The 24,709-nt window shown below is 37.0% G+C and overlaps 2 protein-coding genes and 1 long non-coding RNA gene across 4 annotated transcripts; all 3 read right to left on the bottom strand.

Moving 5' to 3' along the window:
- Positions 1-961: 961 nt before the first annotated feature.
- On the bottom strand, positions 962-12,590 carry LOC110046901 (matrix metalloproteinase-19-like). Of its 2 annotated transcripts, XM_020752619.2 has the most exons (9): positions 12,229-12,586; positions 11,533-11,728; positions 10,193-10,400; positions 8,586-8,881; positions 7,983-8,015; positions 7,175-7,288; positions 5,852-5,869; positions 3,601-3,723; positions 962-1,267 (listed from the first exon to the last, which is right to left on the bottom strand). In XM_020752619.2, the coding sequence occupies exons 1-9, from the start codon at positions 12,325-12,327 to the stop codon at positions 1,263-1,265; spliced, it is 1,092 nt and encodes a 363-aa protein (XP_020608278.1). In that variant the 5' UTR covers positions 12,328-12,586; the 3' UTR covers positions 962-1,262. The 2 variants fall into 2 exon arrangements, with proteins under 2 accessions (XP_020608278.1, XP_020608279.1); XM_020752620.2 differs by lacking the exon at positions 3,601-3,723 and having other exon boundaries at positions 12,229-12,590.
- A 3,771-nt stretch (positions 12,591-16,361) lies between these two features.
- Positions 16,362-17,677, bottom strand: LOC149116291 (uncharacterized). Its single transcript, XR_016205375.1, has 2 exons — positions 17,463-17,677; positions 16,362-16,544 (listed from the first exon to the last, which is right to left on the bottom strand). It is a non-coding gene; the product is annotated as an uncharacterized LOC149116291 (long non-coding RNA).
- A 1,094-nt stretch (positions 17,678-18,771) lies between these two features.
- On the bottom strand, positions 18,772-22,876 carry LOC110046906 (chymotrypsinogen A-like). Its single transcript, XM_020752626.2, has 6 exons — positions 22,761-22,876; positions 22,071-22,283; positions 21,421-21,639; positions 20,635-20,798; positions 19,472-19,651; positions 18,772-18,957 (listed from the first exon to the last, which is right to left on the bottom strand). The coding sequence occupies exons 1-5, from the start codon at positions 22,819-22,821 to the stop codon at positions 19,490-19,492; spliced, it is 819 nt and encodes a 272-aa protein (XP_020608285.1). The 5' UTR covers positions 22,822-22,876; the 3' UTR covers positions 18,772-18,957; positions 19,472-19,489.
- Positions 22,877-24,709: the final 1,833 nt, after the last annotated feature.

The following is a 24,709-nucleotide window of genomic DNA, read 5'->3' as shown; positions in this document are numbered from 1 at the left end:
TTTTATTAGAAATCCTGTCGTTGTCCAGTCGCAAGGCCCCGCTTTTCTTAGAAATTCTAGATCTAAATACAATATTTAAAAGAAAAAATACCAAATGAAATATATTTACTAGCACTTGAAAATGACCTCGGCGAGGTGGAAACGTCGTGCCTTTTTTATCGTTAATCAGTTATCATTCAACCGATTTCTAAAAAGACTTAGTGCAACTTTATCGCTCATTGACGCAGTCATCTAAACTGAGGCATGATCACATCCTTACGTCTGCTATGTGTAAGACGGTTTCTGGTAATTGTGAAGTGCCTGTCATTTTTCTTTTTTATATGCCCAAATTATGCACATATGTAGTATGGAAACTGGTAAAAGGTACTTTTCTCCACTTTGCGTAAGCTAGCTTCTCAATGAACAAAAAAATGCACTCGCTCGCTTGCATTCACTTGCAAGTGAATTTGATACTATAGAACGCTTTGCTTCAGTTAGAATCGAACATGCATTAAACGTGGTACCTTTTTGCAAGGAAAAGAGAGGGTCACTGTTTAGACAGAATACCCCTCTATCTCTCCGTTCCCATAACTATGTTTAACTTATTTTTGGTGGTGGCTAGTCGAATGTGTATCATGTCACTCACCTACAACCTTGGTCACAAGGGTTAGAATAATTCAGTCTATACGCTTTTTGCCTTCCCCCACCCCTGTGTAATGTTGACAAAACACTTTTATCTGACACAAGTTTGCATTTTACCATTTTCCAACATTTAAAGGGGGCATGGGGGTCCTGATACTTATTCTGTAGGTTTTACGGTTATGATCTCATGTTTTTGCGCAATTTCCCATAAAATTTGTCCATGGTTGTGGCTTCACATGCGACACCCTTGCCCGTTGAATTAAAGAACTTATATGGAGAGTTCATATAGTCCGTAGTCTACAGGCACACAATATTCATTACATATAAGCAAACAAATAACTTTGATCTCTGTATGCACTTCTTTATTGTTTTAACGAAATACTACATCTATAACATTTTGGAATATAACAGTGATTACTTATATTATCTACTTCTCATTCATTTTACTTAACCTTTACTTCACTCAGTTCGTTTTATTTCTTTAGTTCACCTATTTTATTACTTTATGCATGTTCATATTATTTTGGTTTTCTTTGCTTTAAACGTGTAAATTAAAACTACTTATAAAGTGGACTTGCTGTAAGTTTTTGTTCCTTCGTGTTTCTTGTAAAGACGGTGTCCGGTCCTGTAAGCTTGGTCCCTCACCCTTAAGATAATATATAGAGAGAAATTTACCTAGAAATCACTTAAACACAAAGCTCCAGTTGTTCAAAAGGTGGATAACGTTACCCACAGGATAATTCGCTATCCAGTGGATAATTGTCAATGAAACAAACCACGCCATACACTGGATAGTGATTTATCCGATGGATAACGTTGTCCACCTTTCTAACAACCCGGGCAAGAAGTGTAAAGATTATTAATGAATAAATTACTTAAAGTTTATTTGCCCTCGGTCAGTGGTCGTAGCCAAGGGAGTTAAGTTTCAGAAGAAATAACTAATTTATGCTACCTGTAATTAATTATAAAGTTCATAGCCGGACTACTTCAAATCAAGTTATTCTATGGGGGGATTCATGCTGACGTCATTGTTTACATTTATGCTCATTTGCATACGGCTTTGCGTACAGAAGGAAACATGTTAGATATGAATTGACCCCAGGCAGCTAAAGAGCTAGTGAAACTTAATACATGGTGAGATTTTAAGCTCTTTGCGTGTAATATTCAAGGAGAAATTGTCTTTCAAACACTGCAAAATTTCTGGGTGGCAAAAGCGCTAATGAGCTCATGCATACATTCTTTGTAAAATTTTGAGTTTTTAAACCCGTGTTGGCAAAAGGTATTCAATACATCAGGTTCATATTTATTGGTGGAATCAACCGTACTGTGGCCTTTCAATATTCAGAGCTGATTTATTTGAAGTTCCATCAGAAACTGAATTACTTATGCTAATGAGGCAAATATTGTAAACAAGGATTCTCCAATTCGGCAGGTTGAAGAAAGTCGCGTAACTTGTGATTTGCTAACGATTATTATTATTTTTTTTTAAAGTATGATGGTCGATGTCGTAATTGTGATTGGAAGCATTGTAGAATGAAATATTTTGTCTAGTTTAAAATTCGGAGTTTCCAATTAAAGATTATTGAAATATTTCTAGACAAGAAAATGCTTTTCTGTAACTCTAGCATGTATGTCATCAACCTAGCGTGAGGTCCTACTGGGCATAGAAATCAGGGTATTCACGGAATGCATATGATAGATAAATTTGCCAAATATCAATAGAAAATTATTTTCACTTAAAAACGTCCTTCTCTTTTAGCAATGTTCTGAAAAAGCAATTTATCGAAGCGAATTCGTGAGCGGTCGATCTTCGCCTGGCCTGAAATGTTGGTCATCTCCTGTCCCCGGGTCTCTCGCCCGGGGACTAAGCTAAAGTCGGGAGATGAATGACATTCCAGGCTCATCTTAGCGTTCGGTATTGCATTATTCGGAAACTGAGGCAAATAAGCCTAACCTATGACGTTTGGCTTAAACACTAGACCAGACTTGACCTGGACAAACGACTTACACGATATTATTCATACACCTGCAAAATACACCAAAAGATACCGCGGGATTCAGCTTGCGACCCGTATCAATACTGGCACTTGTGGAGAAACAAAGCTGTTCCCAGTAAAGCTTTCATTGAGAAATGGAAGTCCCTGTCCGCGTACATTGGTTGCCGTAAAAACGTACTTGCCAGCCCCTTTTTCTCCTAGCATGAAATAATCGTAACAATTTGGAATTCTCTGCCTGGAAGTATCTATTACTAGTTCAACAAGCTTTTCTAGTTTTAAGAAAAAAGATTATTACATTTTTAATGAAATAAATGATGCTGAATCAGTTATGCCGCACACAAAGCTTAAAATTTATACTTAAGTAACAACTGAGGTGGCATCCACTGAAAGCCTGGTGGATTTTTAGAAGTCCCTTCGCTCTGTCATTTTCTTGTGATTGTATCTGTTTTTATTTTGTTAAAAAATGATGATAACGATGAAGATGACAACTACGACAACCGCAAACTCTAAAAACATTTCTTATGGTTTTTCACTAGGCACCAGTTACACAAGTCTGCTTGTTGATGTCTCTTTAATTGTTGTTGTTGTTGTTTTATTTTTTCTCTTTTACTTACTAATTGTTAAATAAACAATAGCCTCCATTTGGCGCGAAAATATGTTAGGATATTTGTCTGCGGACATTATCTGTTCCGAGAAGCGAACAGTTTTCCGAGAGCGTATTATCCTTCAAATATTTTTCGCAACACCCGCAGCTTTGAACATTGGATAATATTCGGTCACGTGACGTGTTTAGACCAATCGCGCGCGAGCGGAAATATTTGATGGATTATAATTTCAGTTATTTTTATTATTAATTAGATATTCAGTGTTCTTATTTAGTATTGAATCGTATCTTGTCCTCCCCATCATGTAATGTATGTCCTGTAAGTAATATATGATTTTTCTTCAATAATCAAACAAAAGAATAATACATGTAACTTACCAGCACTACAAAAATTGCACGTTTTCTTGCAGTTGGCAAACACGTAAGCGTTAGTTTTAGAGCAGAGCGACTGGCCTTTATAATACGCGCACAGAAATTGTGGTACGGCATCTTGACAGGGTGCTAGAGAAAACAGCGAAAGCCTGTCAATGTACGTTGTAAGAATCACAAGTAAGAGACCCAGTGTCATTCTAGGATTATTAGAGGAATTTGTTGTCCAATAATAGACCTTCTTATATGGCTAGCTCCTTGAGCGGGCAAAATGAATCAAATCCTGCGCTGTGATCAGCTACCCGAGCGGGCAAGATGGAGCTGTCTTGCCCGGTCGGGACTACCCGCCGTGTCCCTTTATTGACCAAGCTTGTTCGGTCAAGATGGCCTGCATATTAGCATCGTTCTTTTTTTGCGAGTTTATGGACCTCGACTTCGTCTCGCTTCATAAACACGCAAAAAAAAGAACTTGACCAATATCCAGCCATCATGACCTCACACTTGGTCAATAACCCATATAAAGAGGATATTACACGGTGGTGAGAAGGTATGAATTTTATGTTCGAGTGGCAAGAACAATATCTCACTCGTTCGCTTCGCTCACTCGTGAGATATTGTTGTTGCCACGAGAACATAAAATTCATATCTTCGAGCCAACGTGTAATGTTGTTTTTTTTTTATTATATGGAGACTAAATATTGAAACCAATTCAACAAAAGCAAAAGGCGGGAATCGTGACGTCATTGAACGATACGACACTCACAAAGGTGACATACGGAAAATACGCCACTCGGGTCCGGAATGAAGTGGCGTATGGAATCTACGAGTGGTTTAGTTCCCAGTAAAACACTCTTCTCCATATAATAAATATTCGTATTATCAGTACCGGACTGAAACTAGCTTGCAATGGAGGCTCATGCGGGAGGAATATCATTAAAAAGAGATTAATGTCATTTGCAATTGAAAAGACTCTCTGCATTAGCCTCAGTTGCAGTCTAGTTCCAGTCCAATACCAGGAGTACAAATATGGTCTATTACACACATGCTAAGGCGTAAAATAGCTCTTCTTGTCTCCAACTGTATCTGGAGTTCTGTTATTATTGTGGTTTGCTGTGGGTCAGGCTATTAATCTAACTGCGATTGGCATTTGGATCAGTATCAAAACAGAAACCAAGTGACCAAAGAGAGTTTGTCTCAATATTAACGTGGTATGATGACGTGATTAACGTGATGTGATTACATCTAACGTGATGTGATTAGATGTAATGCGATGTGACGTGATGTGATGTGATGTGATGTGAAGTGAAGTGAAGTGAAGTGAAGTGATGTGATTTGATGTGATGTGATGCGTAGTGATGTGAAGTGATGTGATGTGATGCGTAGTGATGCGATGCGATGTGACGTGATGTGATGTGATGTGAAGTGAAGTGAGGTGAGGTGAAGTGAAGTAAAGTGAGGTGATGTGATATGATGTGATGTGATGTGAAGTGAAGTGACGTGATGAGATTTGATGTGATGTGATGCGTAGTGATGAGAAGTGATGTGATGTGATGTGATGTGAAGTGATGTGATGTGATGTGATGTGATGTGATGAGATTTGATGTGATGTGATGTGATGTGAAGTGAAGTGATGTGATTTGATGTGATGTGATGTAAAGTGATGTGATGTGATGTGATGCGTAGTGATGTGATGTGATGTATTATGATATCAGTGATGTGATGCGATGCGATGTGATGTGATGTGAAGTGGAGTGGAGTGACGTAAAGTGAAGTGAAGTGAGGTGATGTGATTTGATGTCATGTCATGTCATGTAATGTGAAGTGAAGTAAAATGAAGCAAAGTAAAGTGAAGCGAAGTGAAGTGAAGTGAAGTGAGGTGAAGTGAAGTGAGGTGAGGTGAGGTGATGTGATGTGATGTGAAATGATGTGAAGTGAAGTGTGATGTGATGTTAAGTGATGTGATGTGATGAAATGTGATGTGTGTGATGTGACGAGCTGAAGTGATGTGATGTGATGCGTAGTGATGTGATGTGATGTGATGTGCTGTGATGTGATGCGATGCGATGTGATGTGATGTGTATGATATGATGTGCTGTGATGTGATGTGATGTGATGCGTAGTGATGAGAAGTGATGTGATGTGATGTGATGTGATGTGATGTGATGTGATGTGATGTGATGTGATGTGATGTGATGTGATGTGATGTGATGTGCATGCATTGCAATCAATAGCCGTTGCCGACTAAAATTGATTTACTTACCGACGACACCCGATCCATCTAGAAGAGAACAGAACTGAAATGAGGCAACTGGTATAGGTCAGTCATAAACTTGAGTTTGAAAATACTCTAGAACAGGAAAAACTACTGCATTCATAGGCGACTTAGATCATTATCATTGATAACGTGTAGCTTGCGTTCTCTCTCACCAAAGGAATGGCGCAATATCTTCTTCATCATAAAATAAAACCAAAATGCCAAACCATCATTGACTGTGACCATGTTTGTGTATTTATAACTGATTAAGCTAGACGTTTGATCGCACTGGCTTAAAATTATTAGATTCTCAATCTGACATATAGTATTTCATTCCACTACAAAGAAGAACGCATTTCTCCATCCATTTGAAAGTGTTTGAAGAGCAAATTAAGCTAAATTCCTGAAAGTGCTTTGTGCTCCCAATTTATTTCTTTTAGTAAAGTCTACTAGTTTTCCCAACTCAGCGAAAAAAGTCTCGGTTGATAAGATCCCGTCGCTTCTACAGGCGTTTGAAGTTGTAATTTTTGCAGCCACGACCTCGCAAATTAGGATCTAGGTCGGAATCTTCTTTTGGCGATAGCGGAAGAACTGGTCAGAAAACACTCAAAAGACGTTTGGCTGGGCTTAGAGCACTTTGAAAACACATTTGGGATATTTGTACGTCATATTTTATCAAAAAATGGACAAGACTTGCAAAATGAAATACACGTATCATCCATCAAAACAATTCGGAGTCTAGCTACGTATACGATTAGGACAGCTACAGGGTATATTTTTTAATTGATTATGATTATGATTATGATTATGATTTTTTTTATTTATTTATTTTTTTAATTCGGTTATTATTAAGTCAGGATCGACAATTTCCCGTCCATTTGACCTATACAGTTTAAAACAATGGCTGAATAGTTAACCTACAGCTGTTGAAGAGTCATTAAGATGTCAATGAACACGAAAAGGGGTAATATAATCTAACAGAACTTTCAGCTTTTGGAGAGTCAAAAAAATCTCTAGGTTCTCGGAAATATTCCCAAATTTTCCCCAAAATGCAAGGTAAAACTCATGCGATGGAGTCAAAGTCCAGTCCTTCCACTGATCCAGATCAATGGTTGAAAATAAATGTAACTTAAAAGATAAACGGTCATAATCTTCTTAATCGACAAAGAATACTCGAAGATGAGGTAAACTGAAACTTTCATCTAAATACCCTAACAGCACTAAACCCGTGTGAAACAACAACAGCGTCAAAACATCTGAGGAGTTAGTTGCACTTAAAGTTTCCAAATGTAATAATTGCTTGATTGGGCAGCCGAATATGAAACTTACCGCATTGTCCACAAGTTTTACTGCAAATTCTCCTCATAGAGTCACCAATTAGACCTACGTTATCACAATAAGACTGCGAAGCTATGCATCCTGGGTGTTTGTCAGAACATGGTGCTACAACAAAGGATGCAACAGTGGTTACTTTCAAAATATGGCATCAACTTTTTTTTACCTATTTTTTGGCTTTTGCAATTAATGTATCAGGAACAACGGTAGAAAATTAATCAACGGAGTTGTTGTGGTAGGGATGCATAGATCCCTATTTACACCACGCTATAGAAAAGCAGCCAATCAAAATACAGGAAAGCCGTCGAATATTCGACGGCATTATATCTAACCTTCTCATCATGCGCCGCGCGTACGTCGCATCGATCGTGTTAGCCACTGTATAATGCAACGCTCTCTTGTGGTATACCATGGAATATCCCACGGATCTAAAGGCTTGCGTGTATACCGAGAAAATACAAGTGACTCGTGGGATATTCCATGTTAGTATCACCCAACTAGTGGACTAACGCAAATCCTGCATTTTGATTGGCTACGCCACTAGAGGACTATTAGTAATAGTCCTCGAGTAGCGAAATTGGCGCAATCGAGCGTGACATTTTTTTCGTTTTATTCCCAAATAAATATTTCTTCAACTTGCATTTGCTAACTTTATTATTGCCTTTTCTGTCCGACTAGTTGGGTGATACTAAAACAATTAGACCCTTCGCCCTCAAGGGCCACGGGTCTAATTGTTAAGTATATCAGTCGAAATTTTTGCATAACTAGTTTATATCGTGCAGAATAACGCATTCATACTCACAGGGAGTGCTTCCTGGCGTCACATTTCCCTGAGCTGTAAAGACAATTGTTGAAAAGTAGATTTTCAAAATTTAGCCTTATTGATGGAGAATTAAATCAAATAACAAATACAGTTGTAAACCGAATTTTTACAATTATTAATGTTTGAATTATAAAAGAGATAGAATAATCAAGTAACGTGCATATTTTATTCGTATGTTTAAAGAAATGAACAAAAAGCAACAAAACAGAATTAAATAAATTGTAAATGAGCGTTTATTTCTATGCATTTTTTATCATGTTTTTTTTTATGTAATTTAATCTTGAGACGTTTGCAGTATGTCTCATCACTACCTCTTGCGTGCTGAATCTCTAGAAAATTATATATATATTTTTTAATGTAATATATCAAACACGAAAGACCGTGTTTAACCACACTTCCAAACACCGGGAAGAGAAACTAAAAATACGAAGGTCATGATTTCCTCTGTTTTAACTTGATGGATTATTAATGAGTTTGAAAAGGTATCACTTTCCATCCCCAAAAAGAAAAATTAATTTGCATCTGTATTTACTTGGTCAAAACTGAGCTCACAACAGGTCATCAAAAGACTGATTTACCTACCATAAATGTAATCAATTCCATTTTTGTCGTCGTTCGTGAGTTGCATGTTTGGATCATAAGCCTTATATATGCTGTGCATGATGGCCGCAGCGTGTAATGAATGCTTCAACCCCAAGAGATGTCCAATTTCATGGAGAGCAACTGAAAAAAGGTTAATTCCATTGGGTGTACCATCGGTGAATGTTTCATCATCATCAAAGTGCACAGTTCCCACCTCAGGAAAAAATGCATGCGCAAGGTCCTGTCCAACATTGTCGAAGGGAAATGGGCAAGAGCCGTGGCCTTTGGCGAAAAATCTTGAATAACAGATTACAGAATACGTCAAGAAAATGCTGGGGCACACACAGGATTTTAGTGCAGGGGGTTTGAGATGCACGCCAGGTCAGGGTGTTAAAATTTCTCATTTTTTTTGTTAATTTAGGGGTTCCAGCGAGTCCTCCGTACTCCCTCTAGATCCGCGACAGAAACGTATGCAGATAGATGAAATAATTGACGATTTCAGTGGCCTAGCTTAACCATTAAAACTCAACTGATATAAAAATTAGCCACCGTCCAGGGAGTTTTACTTTTTAAAACAGTCTCATATTTCATAACTTTTTAGAGTTCATAAATAAAAACCATTGCAACTTTTAGTATTATAATTACACACATCAGGGCATACCTCCTATGCGGAGAAACACTCCTTAAGGTGGCTTCAAACACTTTCCAACTTTTTTCCAAAATGTAGATTATGATGGGTCATTATAACCACACTGTATCGGTTGATGCCACAATCATGGTATCAAACAAATGCCCTATCATTAGTGAACATGTTAGTGTCAACTGGTACAATAGGCTACCATAGCAACAACACAACCTCTTAAAAACACCCTTAATTTTAGCTTTCAGTTCCTTAACATCAAAAAAGAGCTCGGTGACCATCAGTTTTTGTTATCGAATTTTATAACCATGGTAAGATGTGACTTTTACAAAGTTTAAAAACATCTGGTAGAGTGGATTCAGAGCCTCCTTAAATTTTCGAAAATCAAGGCGGCTCTATATAGACAAGATGACCGCAACTTGTTTTCCAATGATTGGGCATTTGTGTGATACCATTATCATTACCTGTTAAACAGTCGTAGTATTCATCATTTGAAGTATAACTGTTAACCGTTAGAAAAGTGCTGGAAACTGTTGCCTGCCTCTCTAAAGCACGAAGCCATTTTGAAAATTTCCCCACCGCCTATATTCCATTTGCACATCGCAACTAACATATCAACCAATTGTGCTACAAACGTCGTTTTTGCTCTACATTTTGGCTCACTCTGGGAATGTCTTATAGATAATTCTATGGACTGGATAAATCGCTATCCAGTGGATAAATTTTCACAAAACAAATCACGCTAGAAAAAAAAAAAATGATTTATTCGGCCCCCTGTTGCTCAAAATGGTAGATAACGCTATCCATAAGATAAATCACTACCTACACTTATTCACACTCACCCTTTGAGAAACTGGCCTTAGCTTGATAGCTTATCGATCCTGTGAACGGCCTGAGCCTGGACGTTAACTTCCTTCTTTGTTTTATTATTTATTTATTTATTTATTTTCCGTTTGACTGCACTTACGATATTGTAATATCCGGACTGGAACTAGAGCCAGTGACATCACTAAAGGAAAACGGACTGATATTTTCCCATTGCGTGAAGGCCTTCAGTACGATACTGCGCTGCTTAGCAGGAGTCAATCCGCCCTTCGACGCGTAGTTATGAAACTTGTAAGTTAGTTGGAATGTCGTCCAAAAGGTCTCGGAAACTGAAAACCGCTTCTTTCTCTCTGAAATTCGGCAAGATAAGACCAGACCAGTACTAGTACTTTCATTATTAAGGTTAAGCAAGAACATCGCCTGGGAAATCAAAACAAAAATCCTGGAGAAAATTGTTGTGGTTCTTAAGATGCGTCTTACAATTTGATACTGACAAAACCCGAGGAGAATATTCTAATCAATTATATGTATTTGACTGAGCACAGACACTTGTGTGCCGTCGTTTAATTTCCCATAAGGCTTACAGTAGTATTTCCAGGATTTTTATTTCTAATTTGTATTTTATTTTACTTCAATCAATCAATTTATAAATCACTCAATCAGTCTTTATTTATACATGGTAAACACCTAAGGTAAAAACCTAAAGGTGAACACCGTACGTCTACATTTTAGCCTTTTTAAAAATATATAAAAAGTTCTCAAGAGTTACTCACTAAACGCTTCCCTATCCCATTGTCTTTTGTTAAAAAAGGCTTTATATACAGAAAAGAACTGGGGGCTCAAAATTGGTAAATTGATCAATGTTTGATAAGATCAGAAATACCAGAAACTTCGTCACGAATATAAGGATGTTTACCATTCGTCATAATAAAGCGGTTGGGATGACCGTTGAATATTGGTAAGGATATGTCAAAAATCAGCAAACCAACCGAACAAGATGGCTCTTACCATTTGCAATTCGAATTCTCGTTATTGTTTTCGGCTGCTGAGAGACTGGAAACTGGAAAATGTAGCAAATGGTAAATAAATTTTCGCCGTTCCGTTCCAATCGGAAAAAGAGAACTACCTCTGGAGGAAGTTACAATTTCTGAAAGGATTATACTGGTCCATTTGACTTTCAACCGGAATTTTCCGTATTTTTTGGCTAAATGGTAAGCATCCTAAGTCACTCTTGATTCCATATTGAAACTACCGGTTGGAAACATATCATTGGTTAGAGGGTAAGCTGGGTGAAAATATAGTCTTGTGCATGCAATCTTTATTTGAAGGTTGTGCTTGTGGGAGCCCGCGGTCTGACAAACTTTGCAAATGGGCAGGGGATAGCTACAGATCCCAGCGGGCGTACTGCCAGAAGGCTTAGACCAACAGATTTAACACGAGTACTCTGGTCTTTGAACCACTCCACCCCCATTATATCCTCACCAGAGTTGATTGAGCTCCCACCCTCGTCAAAATCCGGGACACCACATCTCGGTTTGCGCATTTCTGTTATTGTTTTGGCGTCAAGTAGGCCAGTGTCTGGAATGTCCGAATTTTGCTGAAAAATCCTCAGCGCATCCTTGAAGTTGTGATTTCCACTTTTCAAGGGAGACAGGTAATGGTATTCCTTGAGATATTTCTGAGTAAAACATGGAAAGAAGAGTCAAAACATATACAAGCACTCCTTCTCATAGTTACTTTCAGCAGTGGTTATCCCTTCATAACGTTTCTTTTAAAAGAACTGATCCTCGCGCGTGCGATAAAGTATTTCACCTATTATCTTTATCAGGATATATTCAGTTGCTAAAATATTCTGGACTTTTGACGGAGGCTTAACGATCTATGCATGCAAATCTTTTAAATCTTTCCTTTGGTCAAGATTTTTGTAATTTAGCGAAAAACACACAGATAAGAAATAAAATAGCTAGAAAAGCGTATACGTTTAAAAATACCTGGTTATCACTGTCAAATCCAAATTTAAGTAGCAGTGTATTTGGGAGCTAGGTTAATGAAGATGAGTTGTATGAACTCGATTAACTTATAAAATTAATCTTAGCATTAAGCCTCTCTATAGAAACGCTATGTTGCGTGAATTATTTAAAAAGAAACCAGCATGAAAATCTTGAACTTTATACTTACCAACGCAAAGAGTTTCTCCTTTTGATCTACGGGAGTTCCCCACACCGACTCAAGGCACGAGACAAGTAGAGCCAATCGCAAAACTCGCGATGGTTTCATGGCCTTCGCTTGTTCCCCTCCTTTCAGTGCTACTTCTTCTCTGCGAAGGCGTTTCTTTGTAAATTGTCTTCAAGGCTTAACGTGATCGAAAACTATGCCGTCTAGCCGAGCAGACTGTTCTCTTAATATAACTGGTATTAGAAATCAACACCTTAAATTTGGGCTAAATTTCATGGTTTCATCTGGTATCTTTCGATAAAAATATCTCAATATAAAAACACTTGAACAAGTTATTGTTATATTTTTGTCCACTTTCGTTTTACTTCGACTTTTTCAAATAAAGAAAAATCACCTTAAGTTGTTTTTATTCCATTCTCTTGAGTGAAATTTCATCTTCAATTTAGAGCAAAGACGTCAATAGTGGTACCAGTAATAAAGAAGACAAATTTCTTGAGTGTAATGTTTCTAAGAAGCTTTTATGTTATTTTTATATTTCTATTTTTGTTGTCACTTAACGAGGCCCTCCAAGAAAAGAGACGTTCGCAAGATTTCTTCTGCACGAGATTAGCACGAAAAAAAATTGAATTCAGAAACCTGTATCAGTCTTGATGTTTTAAAGTTCGTTTCGAAAGATGTTATTTTTATTAATTGTTTGCTGACAGAAAAGATAACAAAGCCCATTAAAGTAGTTGAAATAGCTCTCATAATTTCTTTAGCGCCGAATCTTGTAAAAGTAAACATTATCTAGGAAATTAAAGCAATAGTTCGCGAAAAACCTCCGAAAGTACTTACACAGCTTTTACTTTAGCCATTTAACCAATTTGCTTATCTACTAAAAAGATCTGTTTTCGTGTCACTAGATATTATGCTCATTGTTTGTCACCACTAACTGCAACTCTTTGTTTTCCAATTCTTTGTTCTTAAAGGCGCAGTCTCTGAGAAGAAGATTTTTCTTAAGACGTGGGAGCGCAAACACAACTCTGACATGATGCAATTACATTGAAGCCTCTTCTGCGATCAAGTTTATTTTAAATGGTTTATCTCTTTGACAAAACCAAGAGAGGTTTCAAGTTTTACCGTTTGACACAAGGTACATCATAAAACTTGAAGTGAATGGGAAAAATATGTATGTTTTCACCCAAAACGGGAATACGATTTCTAACCTTGGATCAAACAGAAAAATTCTTAACAGAAAGATTGCCTGTCACAAATCTCTCTCAAGCAGCCAGTACAATTCAACTTACTACACGTAATATGCATTGCTACAAGTCCTCAAGCTCAAAGTTAAAAACAAATGTGTCAGTTAAAAATATATACATTTCGTCCTTACTTGGTCGAAAAAAGTGGTTTTATTTAAGAGATTTGTTTAGGTAATTTGAATATCACTGAGAGCCTCTCTTAGAGAATAAAATATTTATTTCCTCCTAAGTGCCCTATTCGAGTGTGAACTTTCCCGTTTGTTTTGCATGGAAAGCTTAAAATATCTCTAATTAGAATATTTTTTTTTTGGCCTTTTATCTGATAACTATTTTCTAAATTTTAAACCAATTGCAAGTATTTTACTCAAGTTCTCACAACAACAGAGTCCTCCAATTATAATTGAACTTGCCATATTCTGCCTTTCCCTGTTTTCCGAGCGAATCTAACAAGATGTCGAACACATTCAAGCGTCAAAAAAGTTAAGCAAAATAATAGTAATAATAATAATAATAATAATAATAATAATAGTAATAATAATAATAATAAATTATTATAGGTCAACCATTTCATCGCTCATATACTGTATACATCTTTCTCGTAACAGTTAGAGCTGTCATTAGCCGGATCACCAACACCGCGTAAATGAGATGAAATAAGAACTTACAGTCAAACATGAATCAGATACTAGCAGCAAAATTCAGCGCCCTAGAGACAAATTAACGATCAATTACGCTCAAAATAGAACGATGTGTCTTAAAAGTACAGTATGTGAAAAGCTGCAGCGTGTTTTTGAAATTCCAAAATGATTAAATAATATTAACTAAGAAACAAGGAGATGAATAAAAGATTTTCGTTGAGTTTATTTAGCTTTAAAAAAATGTAGTTGGGGACACACACACATTTAGTCAAATCTTTTATCGCTATGCTACCTTTGTACCTTTAGGTTTTAGAACAATATTCTGTATAAAGTAATATTGAGTAAATGGCTTGAGTTCAAATCTATACTTACTGAACTGTCTCCTACCGTTTTTACACGCTATACATAACAATAGGAAAGAAATTCTAAAAGAAAAAAAAAATTCACATATTAAAAGTTTACAAAGGAAGACTGAATTATGTATTAGTTCAAGCCTCTATATGATACACTGAAAGAAGTTTCAATATGAATGACAAACATTGAGTTAAGTCTCCGATGGCGCAGAATAGGATAAATAGTAAGAAAATAAGAACTTCTTCGAGTTTTTAAACCAAATATTTTGGTCTATTTCTTTGAAATTGCTCCACGTTTCTAATAAATGCGAGCACTTATATGCCTTGTTTATATATTACTTTTTTTTAGAAAGTGATCAATTGAATGCCCTTGTTACACAATCATTGCAGCAAGTGGACAGTATGGACAAGCAGAAGCTAAGACGAAAATCTTTGCTTGCAGTCCAAAAACATCATGAATGGAAATGTCAAGGATGTCCAGTATAACTACAATAGAAGTGTATAGCCAACACGTAGGAAAATTCATTTCAAATGGCGAAAACCTTGGGTTTAGGTCGATGTGAGTAAAACTGGATCATGGATCACAGCATGCACGCTAACAGTGTAGTGTATGACTTTCCTATCAAATGGTGGAGAAATCGTCTAAAATTACCAATCCTAACCAGGGGCCTGTTTCTCGAAAGTCCCGGAAACTTTTCGGGCCCGCAAAGCCATTTTTAGTCAATCGGTATCTAAAAACAGAGAGATGAATACGTCTGAAATGTGTTGAATGAAGAGAACCTCTGGTCATATGAAAAACATGAGAATAAAACAGCTCTGTAGTCATAGGGTTTGAGATTTTGCTACGGCTTTCCGGATGCGAAACCTTTTTGGGGACCCTCGAGAAACGGGCTTCAGCCCCGTTAAACCCCGCAGTCAATAGCAGTTATTAACAAATTGTTGTAAAAATGATAAACATTGATGAAATACGTCCATTTATTTAAACTGTGAATTTTTATTTTTAATCTTCAATTGTTGAAAAACTTGTACTAGCTGCCAAGTTGAACTTTTGTAGCAGTACATTCAGCCTGCAGTGACGGCAAATTCATTGTAAGTGCCTTTTGGTTCAAGTTATCGGAAGGTTGGAGAAAACAAAGATTCGAATAATTGCGATGTATTCCAATATATTGAGACTTCTGTCGAAATTACTCAATGAGATAACATCGAGAGATGAGATCGCTGAGCGGTGCTGAAATTTTAACAAAAAAAAATTATTTTGTAATTTTTCATAGTGAGTATAGTTATACCAAGCTGTGATTTTTTTTTTTTTAATTAGTTTTATTTTTAACAGTGTTATAAAATTATCTTTCTTTGAAGATTTTATTTGGGCAATTTAATATGTCACTGTCGACAATCACTCTAGAGGGTTAAAAAAGTTATTTCCTTTGACATCATTTGAAGTGTTTTATCCTGGCCCTTTTATCCTGTTTGTTCCGCTCGGAAGCATAAAATGTATAAAATATCAGTAATTAGTCATGGTCTATTTTTGTCGAATATTTATTCTAAAAAGAAAGCCGCTTACTATTCCTTTAAAGAGCTTACAATGACAGTCTTCTAAATGTAAGACATCTTTGGTGAAAAATCCAAAAACATCTTCCTTCGCAATGAACCATATCACATTAAAGAAGACCCGAGGGAGTTTCCAAGTAGGAGACAGGAGGAGAGATTTAGACTAATTCCTCTTTCTCTCCATCTGCTCCCACCTTCTCACTCCTTCCCCCTCGCCCCCCCCCCCCCCCCATTCCCCCCTTAATCCAAATAGCGAATGTAAAGGAGACAACCTTTGATTCCTTGATTCGCCTTAACCCATTCCCCGTGCTTAAGATATCGAAATGGACAACATAAATATAATTCAACTGACCACATTATTGCCAATAACTCCAGTTTATTCAAATCAGGTTGATATATTTTCATTCATTTCATTTGCTCTAGTCATATATAATTTAGAATTCCCACAATAATTTCCCCTGTGCTATTTCTCCCTTTGTTGTGTTCTGGGTGCATGTCTACTTTCAGCAGTCGTGGAAGCTGTTGACCTGCATGGCGACCTAGAAAGGAGCATAACAACTATTCAGCAACCAGAAACATCTTTGATAGTTCGATATGAATTTTAAGACGAAATCCGATAGCAAATTAAGTTCTTAATGGATTAAAAACCTTGTACCAGAATAACTTTAAGCATACTACAGTCTTTTTTTTTTTGCATTTTCTAAAAGTTAATGATATAAATAATTGTCTGAAATAACACCACAAACAATTTGCTGTGGGAAATTGAGAAAATAAATTTCAAAGTTCATAAAAATTGCGCAATCACAATTAAAATTTCATCACCAGTTTCATTTTACCAGTACTTTCAAGTGTTTCATATGAACTTCAAAATTTGTTTTCGACATGATTTTGTTGTTGTTAGAAATGATTTCTTGGGAGAAGAGTCGCAAAGAGTCGCACAGAAGTTTGCAATACAAAGTTTATAACCTCGATACAAAGTTTTTGTCCGCTTGTTACTCGAACTCGTGCTGGATTCCTTCTTAAACGTCTAGTTATAAACTACTTCTTTTATTGTCATATTAATATATGAATTCACCTAAAGCTCGAAAAACTTTCAACTAATCGCCAATCTGAATATAACAAAAATAGGGGAAATATCGTATACTCAAATTAACATAAGTTCATCCTTGAGTCCAGCTTAATACGGAGTTAATTCTAACTTTCCAAATATGTGCAATAAAACACCCAAACTAGCAGAGATTTTTGACCGGCTGAGAGAAAAATAAGACGAGAATCCGAAAACTCCACCGATATGATGAGTTACTTCATATTTCAAGTTTTTAGCATGTTAAATGGTATCAGTAAAATGAAAACTACACAATATTTTATGACTTCAATTGAGTCGCTGCTTTTTATTTTTTCGACTGTCGACAGTTAACTGCCCTATCTGCTATGAAGATGACGGTATATAAACATACCTTTGATATAACGATCAGTTCAACCTCAATTTAAGAAAACGTTTGGTAAAAGGACATCTTTACAGTGTAATTTCCTGTTTCGTTGTTATGTCAAGTGCCTATTGTCGACGCTATGTCAGAATCAGAACATTATTTTTTGGTATTTTTCCTCAGTTAAACTTGTCTAAATGGGTCCTCTTGTCAACGGTATACTGTACATACACTTGGAAAAGGAACCACTTAAATGACTACTTCCCCTCTGCAAGACATGTTTAAGTTTCAATGCTGATGACAGGACAATGATTGTATCAGCTGCAAAGCCCATTTGCGTGAATGAGGCCATTAAAGAAACTTAGACTACTGAATTTCGTCTCAACCAGCTTTCTCCGTTATTGTTTTTTGAATTGCTCTTTCTCTTGCAGCTCAATTTAAGAAAACGTTCGGTAAAAGGGTATCTTTACAGTGTAATTTCCTTTTTCGTTGTTATGCCAAGTTCCTATTGTCGACGCTATGTCAGAATCGGTCTGAACAACAGTATGACAGGTGGGTTGTAGACAGGTGACAGGTGATACGATGTTTTGTTATTCTTTTTAGTAATAGCTATGAGTTCAGCCGACGATAAGTTGTCATTTGCTTTTGAGCACGAGTTCCGTAGTTTTTAGATTAACTACTCATTAACCGAAAGTGAGATCTTTAAGGGGAAATCTGAGACCAAGGCCGAACCTTTTCGTACGGACCTGAGTAAGGAGGTCGACACGGCAAGGCGAAAAAAAATAAAAAAAGACCTTTATAAGCCATCAAATATTTTCTCTCGCGCGTGATTGGTCTAAACGCACCACGTGACCGAATATGCCCCAGCTAAAACTGGGGAATTTACGAGTGATATTCTCCAATTTTCAAAACTGCGCGTGTAGCGAAGAAGATTTGAAGGAAAATAAACGCAATACCCCCCATTTAGGGTGAAAATATGCTCGGTTATTTGTCTTTGGACATTATCTGTTCCTCGGAGCTCACAGTTTTCCTCGAGCTACGCTCTTGGGAACTGTTCGCCTCACGGAACGGATAACAAATATCCGAGCATATTTTCGCGAAAAAATGGAGGCTATTGTTGATACAATTGCCAATCAGAACGTCTGTTATATTGGCTACAAACGGGACACACTTTAAACATAAAGCTCTTGGAAAATAAAAATGTGTCATTCTTGGCTTGGTAAATAATGACTTGAGCCGTGGACCCGCGATCACACATTTATTTCCCCATGCGCTCAACCACATTCCCTGCGCAATAGTTATCGAAATGAACAACATAAAAATGTTACAACTGATAGCATTATTAGCCTTAACCTCAGTTTATTCAATTTAAGTTGATAACTTTTTATTCATTCCATTTACTATAGTCAGATAATTTAGAGTTCCCAAAGTAATGTTTCCCCTGCTATTTCTCCTTTTATATTATTGTCTTCTACGTCCATGTCCGCCGACACCAAGCAGTTCTGAAAGCTTCTAACCGGAAGACCTGGGAAGAAACGTAAAAACTATTAAAACAACCAGATTAGACTTTGTCATTTCGACGTGACTTTTAACGAAAAAGCTATTCAACAACAATATACAGTTACGAAATTTAAATGTGAATTATACACAAGCTCCTTCGTTAAGTTAAAAGAACTTTCAACCAAGCGCTAATCTAAATATAAGTTGAGGGGAAATATCGTATAGCCAAACTAAGTTAAGTTTATCCAAGATCCCGGCATAGCACGGGGTCAATTCTTAGCGGCCAAACGTATACAAAAAGACTCTTAAGCTAGCAGAAATTTTTGACTTTCTGGAATAAAAATTAGACGAGAATTTAAAAAATCCGCCTATGTGACTAGCTACCTCACTTTTCAAGCTATTGACTTATTTTATAGTGTTAGTAAATGAAAAATTTCTCACTATTCTAAAGTTAATCGTCGTGGATCACTCGTTGAACTATCAGTCATGCAGGTGATTAGGCATCCGGGACATGTCAAGAGCACGCTATATAAACATACCTTATAAACTATTACCAATCAGGACATCGTGTTTGACTCAATCCACTTCACGTAGTTGGAGACACGAGCAAACACGGAGAAGTAATCCGTTTCACAATTGTAGTGTCCCCAGCTGACAACACCTCGCAAAACCCACTTGCCTCCTCTTTCTGCACAAACAAGAGGTCCACCGCTATCTCCCTAAAACAGAGTAAACATGTTAAAAAAATAATACGACGTAAAACAAAGAAATCAAATAATCAAAACTCTTGGCAGAAAAGAGAAACCTAGAAATGGATATGTTTTAACCACAGCAACCGTATAAGAAGGCGATCAGAGCTCCGGCACACGAACGCTATTAAGAATGCAGCAAAAGAACGAAAAAACGAACGAATGAACAAAAGGACAGACGGGACAAACGTATACGAAGCACATGATTAAGCGAAGGAACTTTCAATTGTAGTCTATCTTAACTTTTGAAGCTGGACATAGTAGTAACAATCTTTTATTAGGAAGCTCCATCACTAAAAGTGGTTTACATAGAGGTCCTAATACTAGATATATACTATATAATGATACAATTAACATGTAGCCGAGGGTGGTAATCTGCCAGCAAACCTGAACATAATCTCCACAGAAATCATTAATTTGGGGAAATCGATGTGCGAAATTCAAAGTTTGAGGATTTTGAAGAAAACAGCTACTCACGAAATTGTGCTTTTTGAATTTATTAATAACCTAGAATCCGCCGTCCTTCAAGCTTTTGAATTTGTACAAACCGTCGTAGGGTGTCTAAATTTTGTTGCCATGTTTTATAGATTTTGCAAACATTTTTTCTCATTTGAACAAAAAAACAAAAACAAAAACAAAAACAAAAACAAAACAAAAAAATATATATATATGTATATTTGATGGATATGAAATGGCCACATGTCCATTGTAGGCTCTTATCAAGTTGTTTCTTTCGCGGCATGATTGACAAAACAGATTGACAAACAGACAGAAACACACATTCAGAGAGATAAACAGATAGACCGATAGACGGACCGACCGACAAATAGATTGACAGACAGACAGACAGACAGACAGTCAGACAGACAGACAGAGAAATCCATTTTTTTTCTTCTAATTTTTGAGAACTTAGCTTGTACACCTAGATGTGAAAAACCATTGCTAATTCTTACATGACATCCACCTTTGCCTTGGCCTCCAGCACACAACATTGGTCCTTCAAAGACTCTTGTCAAGTTCTTGTTTCTTATGCGGCATGTTAGGTGATCCGCTATCGGAAGCACTGCTTGTTGCAATACATCTGATGCATTCCCTCCACCGACTGTGCGTCCCCACCCTGAGGAAAAAACATATATAGGCAAACAAAAAACGAGTGTTTAGGTGGAGTTAAACTTAAAACGCTGACAACAAGGACGCGTCCTCTGCAAAATTTACTGAGAATTAGCTGAGAAATTTTGGTAAATTTGGGCAGACCTGACTCCCAGAATCTACTACACAACAAGAGCCCTGCATTTTATTTATCTATTTATTTGTTTATTTATCATTTATTTATTTATTTATCATTTATTTGTTTGTTTGTTTTTTCTGCCTTTCTTTCTGTTTGTCTTTCTTTCTTTCTTTCTTTCTTTGCTTGTTTGTTTGTTTGTTTGCTTGCTTGCTTGCTTGCTTGCTTGCTTGATTGATTGTTTGTTTGTTTGTTTGTTTGTTTATTTATTTTTTCTTTAAGAGCGTCTGAAAACACCGGCAACTCTACCAGGCTACTAGGACAATCGTTTTCTTCCTATTTGTACACTTGGATGCTTGGATGGAGAAATACAATGTGGCAAGAAACATTTGACCAGTACAAGACATGTACCTGAACCGGGCTTTAATTAACCAGCTCCTCACCAACTAGTTAAGGGAAAGTTAAGTTTATATACTCATTATTTCTCTACAACTTTCCACTTCTTATACTTTACCAGTGATAAAACATTTTTTCCCTGGCCATATCTGATCATATATATCTCTCGGAAGACAGACTACGTTGACCTTCCCACTTGGTGTGATCGGCTTCTGAAGTTTTAGCAATGCAACGTCGTGTTTGAGTGTTGTATCGCTGAACCCACAGTGAGTGATAACTTCGGTTACATTGATTGTTTCTTGAACCGAGGTCGGAGAACCCTCACGGTAATGAGCACCTAGAAACCAAATGAAGAAAACATTTCGAGTGATTTAAGAGAAGGTATACAGACAGGTAGAAGGCAAGCAAGTAAGGAATCAGGCAAGACGAAAAAGAACAAACAAGCAGATAAGCGATGAAGCAAGCAAGCTAGCAAGCGAGAGATTATGGAAACGTACATGTAGCTAGCAAACATAGAAGCATGAAAGCAAGGAAGCAATGTAAGCCAGGAAACGTGGAAGCGAGGAAGCGACGGATGAAAGGGGCAAGCGGGGAAGCGGTTGTGAGAGGTCGCTGGGAGTGAGGAAGGTAGGTAGGGACGTCGGTCGGTCGGGAGGTAGGGAAAGGGAAAACAACTGATCCATAGGGAAGTCAAAGAAGTTCTCATAAGGACATAGCAATAGACTACTGCCCAACCACATCCTGGACTCTGTTCTGTGGCAAACTTACCAACAACGACTTTAAATGACGCAGGAGTGGGGTCAAACTTTACGCAATGAGCGGCTGTCAAAACCCACTCGTTCTCAATAAGTGATCCCCCACAAATGTGGCCGTAATGTTTGTAATGGAGAGAAATCTGCCACGGCCATGAATTAGGTGCGGCATCTTCACCATTTACCACGCGGGACGGCTGATCGATACGCCTTCCACATTTACTGTTAGCTTTAATCAAAGAAAGTAAAATAATCAATAATGAGCCATTGCTTCGTTTTTCATTTTGAGCGAGCGAGTTGAGACGTAACTTAATTAAACTGGCAATCAGTTGACTGCAGTATGTCGATGCTTTGAGGTCAGTATTTTTTGTGTATGATGTAAAGGAAGCGTTTTAAGGAAAGTCTAGGGAAAACCTTTGAGGTCGAATGTTTAGCCACTTTTTTTTTTTTTCACAGTGCAGTGTTCTTTAACATGATTGTGTTTGTAGATGGGCTACATGAAAACAGTAACTGGTGAAATAGCATCGAAAGTTGGATTTACAACATAAATGTAATATGCTTTCAGTTGTATTTAGCTTTGAAATCGCTCATTCCTCGGAATTAATGTGATCTCGGTTCACTGAGTATAAATTATTTTCCGTCTTAGTTTTGGTCATTCGTATTGAGGTCCTCATATCTTACAAAGCAGAACCCTTCACCCTCTTACCTTCTGTAAGCGATGGAAGAGGAACGAATAAAACTGCCAGTAATCCCAAAATCATCAACATCTTGCGCCGAGCGAAAGAGCATTAAAACTGCGCCCAACTAAATGAGGTATTCATCATTTATAGACTCAGATATATCCATTTAGTCTCCGATTTGTTTATTTATTTCTCTTCCTTTACATCAACACACTGACAAACTTACTGAAGGACCGTAAAGGTCAGTTAGCACAAGTAACTCGGTACGTAAATATTCTTTAAACTCAAGGTCGTGAGCCCATTTTGAGGGACAAAATGAAAACTGGAGCAATTCATTACTAGAGTCATTCAGCTTCCGATGATATATCTTAATGATATATATATTAGTTCTTTATCAAGCTAACATCGATGAGGAGGAAATAAAAAATGATCTAAAACAAGATGACGAACTCAGATACTGAAAGCATCAGTGAAATTGAAAGAACTCTTCTATGCAAGCTTGCGCCATATCGCTTGTAAATATTGGAACATCTGCAAGCTTTTAATATAACCTGGAAACTAAATTGCGGCATGTTTCCATTTTCCGATATCAGATGGGCAAGAAAAATGATACACTAGATTACTATCATTTCTTTCAAAACACTTAGCTAATCATTTTGCACTGTATAATCAATATAGAACTTCTTAGCTCGCTGAAACCAATTTCTCTATGGCATATGAACGTTGAATTGCTGCTAATGTATATTGTTACAGCTGAGTAAAAGCCCGGCAAGATGTAAGCGCGCAGCATTTCGACGCAATGTATTTCACAATCGTTGCCAACAGTATGTTGCACTATGCTTGGCCATCCTGTCACACTATCCATCGTCTCGTAACATATTACAATGGTGTGACCCAACATGAAAACTTTTAGTCCGCGAAATAATGTTTTCAAAATGTATCATTTAAATAAGGTAATTTTGGTGCATTTCGAAAAAAAGTTAATATTTGCATTAGTTGATAGCAAAGATTTAGCCATTAATCGTGAATACTTCGCCTTAGCAGTATATGTTTCAATGCTGACGACAGAACAATGAATTGTATCAGCTGGGAAGACCCATACATGCGAATTGGTTCGTTAAAGAACTGTATAGAACTGACCTTTTCTCTCAACCATGCAGCTTTCTCCTTTTAAAAGTTAAAGTTACGAGAATGTGACTGAACTATGTCCGAAAATTTTTTTTGAATCGTTCCTTTTCCATCTCACTAAAAGAAAACCTTTTGGAAACGAGTAACTTTGGAGTGAAGTTTTCTTTTCAGAATTAGCTTGTGAACTAGTTCGCGATTGGCCAGGAACAATATTAATAATAATAAAAGAAGACAGGAGAGCTGACTAGCGGCTTTTCACTCGTTGTTTGTTTTGTTTTTTTCTTTTGTTTTCAAGTAATAGCTATGTTTTCAGCCGACGATAAGTTGTCGTAAACATTTGAACGCGACGCCGCTAGTCTTAAGATGATAAACAAACATTCTAAAAGAAAGAAGCATTTTATTTAAGTGTCGAAGTGCTTTCCAGTTCTTTGCTAGTCAAGCAAACAAATGTTGCAACCTGAAGAAAAACTCGTTGAAAATTCCAACCGGTGCGGTTGAGCACTATTTACAAAGTATGGAAGAGTTGAATCTGGGACCACTAAATACAAATCCATCCAGTGGCAGGGAAGAGGATTTGAACTCGGGACATCGATCAGGATCATAAATCCAGCCATGATCGCATATCACTAATGAATCTTCCCTGTTTTTTTCTGTCAACTGGACAAGAACGTATCATGCGACATACACTTAAGGTTACTTCCCACCTTCAGAGGCCAAAAAGATCATTTTTTCTTTTATTTGACAAAATTTAAGTTCGTCATTTTATCTAGTGTTTCCAAAGGAAAAACATTAAAAATCTCAAAAAGCGGCCGAGTTATTTAGAAAAAAACGTATTTTCAAATAAAGT

Source organism: Orbicella faveolata, unplaced genomic scaffold, assembly GCF_042242905.1.
Source record: "Orbicella faveolata isolate gen_17 unplaced genomic scaffold, um_ofav_v1 contig_12, whole genome shotgun sequence".
NCBI lineage: Eukaryota > Metazoa > Cnidaria > Anthozoa > Scleractinia > Merulinidae > Orbicella > Orbicella faveolata.
The sequence above is the reverse complement of the archived record's forward strand: the minus strand, read 5'-3'. Positions and strand labels throughout refer to the sequence as shown.